Below are 9948 nucleotides of genomic sequence, written 5' to 3'. Positions count from 1 at the left end.
TCCTTGTGCATGGCAAATTATTTTCTAGTTTGTCTTTTGATCTTTTTATGGTGGGTTTGTGTGTGTATATATATATGCAGATCTTTTTTTTTTTTTGCTATATGCAGATTTTTTAACTGATGATTTCTGTTGACCTGTGTGCAAAAAATAAGGAATAGTAGCTAAGTGGCTTTAAGTCTTCCATGTAATCAAAAGACCACAGAATAGGAACAATACTTTATGACTTCTCTCAATTAAAAATTACATTTATTTAAAAATTCACATATAGTAAAATTCATCCTTTCTGGCATATAATTCTAGTTTTGACAAATGCATACACTTAAGTAACTATAATCAAGATACAGAAACTTTCCATTATTAAAGCAAATTCCCTGTGCTACCATTTTGTAATCAGTCTGCCATTTTTAACCCCTGACATCCACTGATTTGTTCTCTGTTCCTATAGTTTTGCCTTTTCCAGAATATCATATAAATGGAATCAAACTGCAAGTAGCCTTTTGAGTTTGGCTTCTTTTACTTAGCAAAATGTATTTGAGATTCATCCAAGTTGTTGTATGTATCACAGTTCATCATAGTTTTTATTGCTGAGTAGGATGCTGTTTTATGGATATACCACAGTTTGTTTATGCACCAGTTGAGGGACATCCTCCATTGTTATTTTCCTCTATTGTTAGTGATCTGCAGGTCTAGCAAAGGGCGGAGGCGAGATATTCCACTCAACAGAACTAAGTTTGTTCTGAAAAGTCCAGCTTAGAAGTATGTCCCTGGGTAACATGTGCAAGAGGTTGTATCAGGATAACTTAACTTCTTCCTTTTACACTGTATTTAAAATTGAAGAGTTAATCCTAAGGGAGCACTGTATCAAAGGAATAGGAGTTTGTCCTGAGTATAGTTAGATGATATCCTCAGAGCAGGCCTGACAAGTATTCTGGAAGCCAAGTCATTTGTAGAGTAGTAAAAAAAAAATTTTTAATTAAAAAAAACCTGAAAAAAAGTAAAAATTGCCCCAAATCATACCACTTTAAAAATTTTATAAAGCAAAAAGTCCCCTTTCAGTCTATCTAATCTCACTTCTAAAAGGTTTACAATTTGGTATGTATATTTCCCCGCTTTTCCTACATTTATTCAGAAATACCTATATACACATGTATCGTACATATACAAATGCTTTTGTTTATAAACTTCATTCACATTATACCATTTCTTGCTTTTTAAATTAATACAAAATTCTGCATATCATACAGATCAGAATGTATTCACAGATATATCCCATTATTTTAATGGATGCATAGTATTCCACTAAATGAATGTGTCATGATTTATTTATTCATTTTCCTATTGATGGACAGTTGGGTTTTATCCAATTCCTTTTTTTCGTGACTTTGAGATATAATTCATTAAAAAATCACCTATTTAATGTATACAATTCATTATTTATAATATATTCATAGAGTTGTACAATTTTCACTACAATCAATTTCAGAACATTTTAATCAACCTCTAAAGAAGCCTCATACAATTCAGCTATCACCACCAGCCCTGAGCAACCACTAATCCACTCTCTGTCTTTACATATTTACCAATTCTAGTCACTTCATATAAATGGAATCCCATATAGTCTTTTGTGACTGGCTTCTTTCATTTAGCATGCTTTCAGGGTTCTTTATGTTTGTAGCATAAATTAGAATATGAACACTTTTTTGGAAGAGAATGCAAAGAATTTGTACTAATTCTTTTTTAATGTTTGCTAGAATTTATCTGAGAAGCCATTTGAGCCTAGGTTTTTTCTTGTGGGTATTTTTAAGAGTTATTAATAAATCTCTTTGCTATACATATACATATACATTTTTAAATTAATAAATTAATTTATTTTCTATTGGTTCCAGTAGTTTTGTGTTTCGAGGAAATTTTCCATTTCATCTAAGTTATTTATTATTATATACTTGTTCATAGGGTCCCTTCATAATATTTTTTATTTCTAGAAGGTTGGTAGTAACGTTCCCTCCTTCACTTCTGATTCCAGTAATTTCAGTCTTCTTTTCTCCCTGGTTAATCTAACAAAATGTTTGTCACTTTTGTTAATCTTCTTTTATAGAACCAACTATTAGTTCCATTGACATTCTCTACTGTTTTTGTATTCTCTGTCATTTATTTATCTGATCTTTTTAAAAATTTTCTTCCTTCTGCTTACTCTAAATTTAGTCTGCTCTTTTCCCAGTGTCTTAGGCATAAAATGAGATTATCGATATGTGATTATTCTTTTTATTAAATATAGGCATTAGTATTAGTATTTATAAATTTTTCCCCAAGCATTACTTTAGTTGCATCCCATGTTTGGTATGTCATGTCTTCATTTTCATTCATCTCAAAGGATTTCCCAATTTTCCTTGTGATTTTTTTATTTGACCCATTGGTCATTTAAAAGTATGTCCAATTCATGTTTCTGAGTTTCTCAACTTTCTGTTATTGATTTCTAATTCCATTCCATGGAGTCAGAAACATACTTTGCATTAAATTAAATTTACTGAGGTTTGTTTTATGGTCTATGATATGATCTATTCTAGAGGTATTTCATATGCCCTTGAGAAGAATGTGCACTCTGTTCATGTTGGGTATAGTGTTTTACAGATCACTTTAAGGTCTAGCTCATTATGGTACTGTTCAGGTCTTCTATTTCCTTATTATCTAATTGTTCTATTATTGAAAATGGGATACTGAATACCCCAACTCTTATGGTAGACTTGTGGATTTCTCCCTTCATTTAAATCAGCTTTTGACTCGTGTATTTTGGCACTCTGTTGCTACTGCATATGTAATTTTGCTCTTTCTGATGGGCTGACTCTCTTATCATTGTAAGATGTCACTCTTTACATCTAATGACATTTTTTGTTTTAAAGCCTATTACATATTAGTACAGCTGCTCCAGCTTGCTTACAGTTGCCATCTGATACTTCTTTCTATCCTTTTACCTTCAATCTGTTTTTATCTTTTTTTTAAAGATTTTATTTATTTATTTATTTGACAGAGAAAGAGATAGCAAGAGGGGGAACACCGGTAGGGGGAATGGGAGAGGGAGAAGCAGGCTTCCCGCTGAGCAGGGAGCCTGATGTGGGGCTCAATGCCAAAACCCTGGGATCATGACCTGAGCCAAAGGCAGACACTTAACAGCTGAGCCACCCAGGTGCCTCGTTTGTATCTCTGAATATGAAGTGTGACTTCAACAAATAGCCTAGAGGTAAATCTTCCTTGTTTTTCCAGTCTAACACTCTCTTTGACTGGATTGTTTAATCCATTCATATTTATTGTTACTATTAATATAGGTGGACTTAAGACTGCCATTTTACTATTTGTTTCCTATGTGTCTCTGGGTTTTTTTTTGTCTTTGTTCCTCTATTCATCCTTTTGCATTGAATATTTTCTAATGAAAGGTTGAAATTTCTTTAATAATATTTTTACTACATATTTTCAGGTAGTTTCGTAGTGGTTGCTCTAGGGTTTACCATAAAAATCTTAACTGAATTGACTTCAGATATACAGAAACTTAACTCCAATGATATAAACACCTTATTCCTATATGAACCTATTTCTTTCCCCCACTTTTTTGTACTATTATTGTTATACATATTATTTCTACACATTATTAACCCAATATACTGTTATAATTATTACTGATACAATTTTATGTCTTTTAAAGAAGCTCAGAGAAGAAAGAAGAGCAAATAAATATTTGATGCTTTTTTATATTTACTTTCTTAATTCCCATTTCTTTTTCTCTTCACTTGCTCCTGTAGATCTGAGTTACCATCTGGAGTCATTTCTATAGTCCAATACAGCTTTGCCTCACCCACCTCCTATGGCCTGTTATTGGCAAATATATTGCAGTTTTATGTTATAAACCCAACACTGCAACTATGTACATATTGTTTTACAAAATTACTTTTTCAATCAAGTAAGAGAAGAAAAATGCATTTAGACTATCTCATGTAATTACCTTTACCCATGCTACTTTTCTATATGGGTAGATTTAAATTATTATCTGAGGTCAATGCTTTCGACCTGAAGATCTTCCTTTAGTATTTCCTGTGAAGTCAGGTCTGCCAGCAACAACAGCTTATGATATGTGGGAAGACTTACATTTTATCTTCATTCTTTAAAACACAGCTCTATTGGATACAGGGTTCTATAATGATAGTTGGTTTCTCTGAGCACTTTGAATAAGTTATTCTACTGCCACCTCCATTGTTTCTGATGGGAAGTTAGCTGTTAATCTGATTGGTGTTCTCTTGTAAGTAATGATTCATTTTTCTCCTGTTACTTTCAAGAGTTTCTCTTCGTCTTTGACTGTTAGCATTTTTATTATGATGTGTCTGTGGACTTCTTCTTTATCCTACTTGGGGGGTGTTGAAATTCTTGGATGTGTATAGGTAATGCTTCTCATCAAATTTGGGACATTTATATCCATTATTTATTGGAATATTTTCTCTGCTTCTTTCTCTTCTCTTTTTCTGGTCCTTTCATTACAAGTATGTTGGAGTGATTAATGGTCCTACTCTCTGTTCAACCTTCATTTTTTTTTTCTTCCTGTTCTTCAGCCAAAATAATATCATCTCACTTAATACTTATAACCCGGTGAGGTAAGTAATATTATTATCCTCATTTAATAGATGAGAAAACTGAGGCTCAGATAAAGTGACTTGCCAAGGTCATGAAGTGATAAGTGTGGCTGTGAAGTTCAAACACAGGTCTGATTCCAAAGTTTGTACTACATCCTCTGTATCATATTTTCTTGCTATTCGCCAGCAACTACAAGCACACAACTGAGGGATTTGGGAATGGGTGGCTCTCTTCTAGAGACTGCTTTCTTCCCATCCTCCTTTAGGGTAAATTCATATACCTAATGGTAAATTCATATACCTAATATATAACATATATTAAATAGTCATTCAATGTTTATTGCTTTGAATTCAATGATTACTCAATGGTAGCTAGCTTAAATGACTATGAGAACATCAATATTTTGATCTAAATGATTTCATTAGAAAAATATATAGCTTTTTGAAGACACTGATAACTTTATGGGGAAGCATTCATTAAAAATGTGGACTGATTTATGAAAATACATATTGTCACTGCTGATAGTTCCCACTCAACAGCATTTGTTGATGTTTAGGCCTGGGGTCTTAGTCCTTTATTTACTAGGTGGATATAATTAGGGATAATAGGGAGCTCTAGTAAATAAGTATTTCAACATTTAATTAGTTTTTTGGTTCTGCATATAGGAGGAGATCTTGGAAAGAATGTTATATTTATAGACAAATACTGAAGACCCCAGGTAAATCATAAAGATTTAAAAAAAAATCCTTAGAAATAATCATTTGTAATTTATCCTGAGAAAATGATACTTTTTGTATCCTATACTTCATACTTGGCATGTCTGTCCTATATATACTCTTTGATTATAAAAAGTGTTTTCTACCAATTCATCCTGAAACTGAGAGGGATTATCTTAATTTTTCTCTCCCTCAGTTTCTCTTCTTCAAATCCAAACTCTATCTATAAACAAATTCTAGATCCAAGATTCTGATGCAAGGAAGACCTCCTGGGACTCACCATCTATATATCTTTTAGCTACCACTGATTTCTGTCATGTTATCTGTAGCAGATGATATGAGAGAAGCAGCCTGGAGATCTGACCGTTGCTTTTTGTTCTTTCCAAATTCTATCACCAATATTTTCCCACGTAGTTTATATCCATTTACTAGATATAATGCTTGCCTTGCTATCTCCTTACCTAAAAGAGAATGAAAAAAATATCAATTTACATAGGGCTTAATAATTCAATTCTATTCCAAGTCTAGTTTATTTTGTTTTGCCTTAGAGTTAAATACAGGCTATAAGGCTATATAGTTATTTAATTTTATTCTCTTTTCTATATTTTCAAATTTGTATAACTCAGCAAGATTAAACTAATGGCTAAGAATAATGACAATAAAAACTTAAAATGGATGTATGAAAGTGCCTCCTAATTCAAAGATAAGGTTAAAGAAATAAGAACATAGTGTGCCAAAGAAAGCTAAGCTAAGCTATAAATAATAATATATGAACCTCTTAGATAACAGATTACAGGTGTTGTGATAATGAAATCATTTTCAATATAGATGACATGAATAAAAGATGTTATCATGTTAACATTTTGTTACTTTTTTCTTTTGATGGAAGAGTGGGAATCCTCATTAGGATAAATAAGTTTAAGAATTCTTACACCCAGGGGCACCTGGGTGGCTCAGTGGGTTGGGCCTCTGCCTTCGGCTCAGGTCATGATCTCAGGATCCTGAGATCAAGCCCCGCATCAGGCTCTCTGCTCCGTGGGAGGCCTGCCTCTCCCTCTCTCTCTCTGTCTGCCTCTCTGACTACTTGTGATCTCTGTCAAAAAAAAAAAAAAAAAGAATTCTACACCCTGGGGCGCCTGGGTGGCTCAGTGAGTTAAGGCTCTGCCTTCAGCTAAGGTCATGATCTCAGGGCCCTGGGATTGAGCCCTGCATCGGGCTCTCTGCCCAGCAGGGAGCCTGCTTCCCCCCCCCTCTCTCTGTCTGCCTCTCTGCCTACTTGTGATCTCTCTCTCTCTGTCAAATAAATAAATAAAATCTTTAAAAAAAAAGAATTCTTACACCCACATGGATGCCTGAGGTACGGGAGTATACAGTATATAGCAGGGGTTTTCAATTTATGGGCCTCAGAGCCTGGATGTGGGAAATTTGGAAGTGGAATTATTGCCCAGAGTCTGTGAAATCACAGGCAAATAAGCAATGTCTTTAGACTAAACCAATTTATGTCCCACATATGTATATACTGAGAATTTTCAAATGTAAAACTGCTGTTACTAGTAAAAAAGCTATTTACTTTAAAGTACTTAGTTTATAGCTTTGGTGAGTGCTGTGAAGTATGTAAACCTGGTGATTCACAGACCTGTACCCCTGGGGAGAAAAATATATGTTTATAAAAAATAAAAAATTATATTAAAAAAAAGTACTTAGTTTATAAAATCTTTTATTATATATTTTTTCAATTAATGGGTCATATTAACTTGAGACCAATAAAATATATTTAAGTTTAAAAAGGGCCCTCATACCTGAAAAGACTGAAAACCGCTAGTATAGAAGATCCACAAACTTCCAACATGATAGGAAAGATAATATAAGAATGTATGAAAAAAGTGGAGGGGAGTTTTGATACTACTTACATGTAAAAGCACTTGCCTATACATGGACGACTGGGCTGTTTATAAGTAATGATAGTTTAGGGATAATAAAAGGTGTAACTCCTCCCCAGATTCCACCAAAATAAACAGTCTGGTCTGTTATAGAAAATGAAATTCCTCTATCATTATTCTCTTTTAATTAGAATACTGAAGTCATGTATTAAGATAGAAACAATTGTTAAAATAATTTAACATCATTCACTAGTTAATTATGAATTACTAGTGAATTGCACGTTAACTTATAGTCTCTTAGTCTCAAAGGAATAGGGCATAAGGCAAGTACAAGTATGCTGACCAGAATACCAATATATTAATAAGTACTATAACTTGAACTAGAAATACTGTCATCAGCAAAGGGAAGGTACATTTTGATAGAAGGAAGTGCCAAGACTAGGGGAAACTGAGGACAATGGGATACAGTGGCCAGTCATGTATTGTCAATGGAGGAGAGGAAGCACAGAAGGGAGGATAGCGGAACACTGAAAACATATTTCCCTTACTTCTCTTTCCTTCTTCCCATGTATTTCTTCAAGCACATACTTCTTATATACTATGGAGAAATCAAAGGGCTAGATTTAAATTAGAGGGGGTATAAATAATCTCCAATGAACTGATGCTACAATTAATTGTCCAGATAAGGCTACTTACTGGGAAAGGTGATAAAAGCCTGCCCCCTCATTCGTCCAGTCATCATTCGGAATTGAATTGGTGGTCCTTTTTTCTCCTGGAACCGAGCGAACAGTGAGACAAGATCTCTTTCGGTCACCCGAGGGCTAAGGTTCTTCAAGTATAACACCTAATATAAACCGAGGATCAACAGAAATATCACATGAGGAAGGTAAGGCAACTATTTCACTTTGGTCAGAATTAGTTCCAGATAAAGATGGCAGATTGAATACATGCATCTAATTTCACTCCCTCCAGAAAACTCTCTAAAACTATAGGGACTTAAACACACACACACACACACACACACACACACAGACACACACACAGACACACACACATCAGAAAGAACAAGGAAATGAAGCAATAGCAATAATATTCTGGAAACTGAAAAATAATTAGATAAGTGTACTAAGAAAGCTGAATCTTAAACCAGTGGTGGGGAAAGCCAGGAACCAACCCAGTACACACTTAAGAATCCTCAAACAGTTTAGATAGCTTCATGTACCTCTGGGAATGAATGTACAGGGATAGGTTAAGATAAGGTAGGTAGGTTGAAAGTTGTTTAAAAGTCAACTAGATCTTAAATAACTTTTCCTAAAATTAGCTACTAGGTAAAGGCCAATCCCAATCCTGGTGAATAGTGGTAGCTCATTTGCTGAATATGGGGAATGCCAGACACAGATGAGGGTATAAATACTTTAACTGAACAAAAGGGGATTAAGAGAAATAATGCACACTAAATATGATGAGCCCCAAGAGAAAAGATTAAAAAAAAATACTGGTTTGGCATTGGGAATTTCTCCAACAAATAGACCAGCCAGATAATTTTAAAATGAAGCTAAAAGTCAACAAGGGCTGCTCATGTGCTCAGAGCTTCCAATCTGCTTTTTGGCCCCCTACTCATAAATATGGGCACAGATTACCAGGAATCTGAGGAAAGCCTCTAATGTCAAAGAGAGAACAGAACAAACTGAAATGAAAGCAAATGGGGAAAAAAAAAACATCATGCAGGGTGAAGAAAACTTCAAAAAATCATTAATAATACTCTTAGAGAAATGAGACAATATTCTGTTAGAAATGGGATGCTATTTTTAAAAAAAAGAACATTCAAGAAAACAATAAAGAGCCCTCAAATGCAATTTAAGTTCTGATCAGCTTAAAATAGATTGTTATAACTATAAGATGTTTTAAGGAAGCCCCATTGTAACCCAAAAGAAAATACCTGTGTAAGATATTCAAAATAAGAAAGGAAAAAAGCACATCACTATTAAAAAACCAATGAAACACAAGGAAGACTTCAAGAGAGGAAAAGAGGGACAAATGAGCTACAGGACAGAAAACAAATAATAAATGGGGATAGTAAGTCCTTCCCTATCAATAATTACAAGTAAGTATGTTAAACTCCCTAATCAAAGACACAGAGTGGCCAAATGAATAAAAAAAACAAGTTCCAACTATAGCTGTCTACAAGAAACTCTCTTTATATTTTAAGGCCACATATAAACTGAAAATGAAAGGCTAGAGAAAGATATTCCACACAATTGATAACCAACAGAAAGCAGGGTGGCCATACTTCTATCAGACAAAATAGACTTTAAGTCAAAACTGTCACAAGAGACAAAAATGGTTATTATATAATAACAGAAGGGTCAATTCACCAAGAACATATAACAAGTATAAATTTATATGTACGCAACATCAGAACATCTAAATATATGAAGCAAACATTGAGAGAACTGAAAGCAGAAATAGATAGCAACACAATTAATACTAGGACATTTCAATACCTCAATTCCAACAGCAGAAGGAAAACAAGAAAATTTACAAATATGTGGAAATTATATGTCATACTCTTGAACAACCAATGGGTCAAAGAAGAAATAAGAAGAGAAATTAGAAAATATCTTTAGACAAATGAAAATGAAACCACAACGTAACAATATTAATGGAATGCAGCAAGAACAGTACTAAGAGGTAATTTTATAGTCACAAATGCATATATTAAAAAATAAGATCTTAGG

The 9948-nt window shown here is 33.7% G+C and overlaps 1 protein-coding gene across 5 annotated transcripts in view; it reads right to left on the bottom strand.

The window, feature by feature from the left end:
- Positions 1-216: 216 nt before the first annotated feature.
- Positions 217-9948, bottom strand: part of RBM41 (RNA binding motif protein 41) — a 58322-nt gene continuing 48590 nt past the window's right edge. For 4 of the 5 annotated variants that reach the window (XM_082716931.1, XM_082716930.1, XM_082716929.1 and 1 more), the window contains 2 exons: positions 7907-8054; positions 217-5791 (listed from right to left, as the gene is read on the bottom strand). In XM_082716931.1, coding sequence (XP_082573057.1) covers positions 5625-5791; positions 7907-8054 — 315 coding nt within the window. In that variant the 3' untranslated portion in view covers positions 217-5624. The remainder of the gene's footprint in view (positions 5792-7906; positions 8055-9948) is intronic. The other variant, XM_082716928.1, reaches the window with a different exon arrangement.

This window comes from Mustela nivalis (assembly GCF_964662115.1).
Source record: "Mustela nivalis genome assembly, chromosome: X".
In the NCBI taxonomy this organism is placed as follows: domain Eukaryota; kingdom Metazoa; phylum Chordata; class Mammalia; order Carnivora; family Mustelidae; genus Mustela; species Mustela nivalis.
The sequence above is the reverse complement of the archived record's forward strand: the minus strand, read 5'-3'. Positions and strand labels throughout refer to the sequence as shown.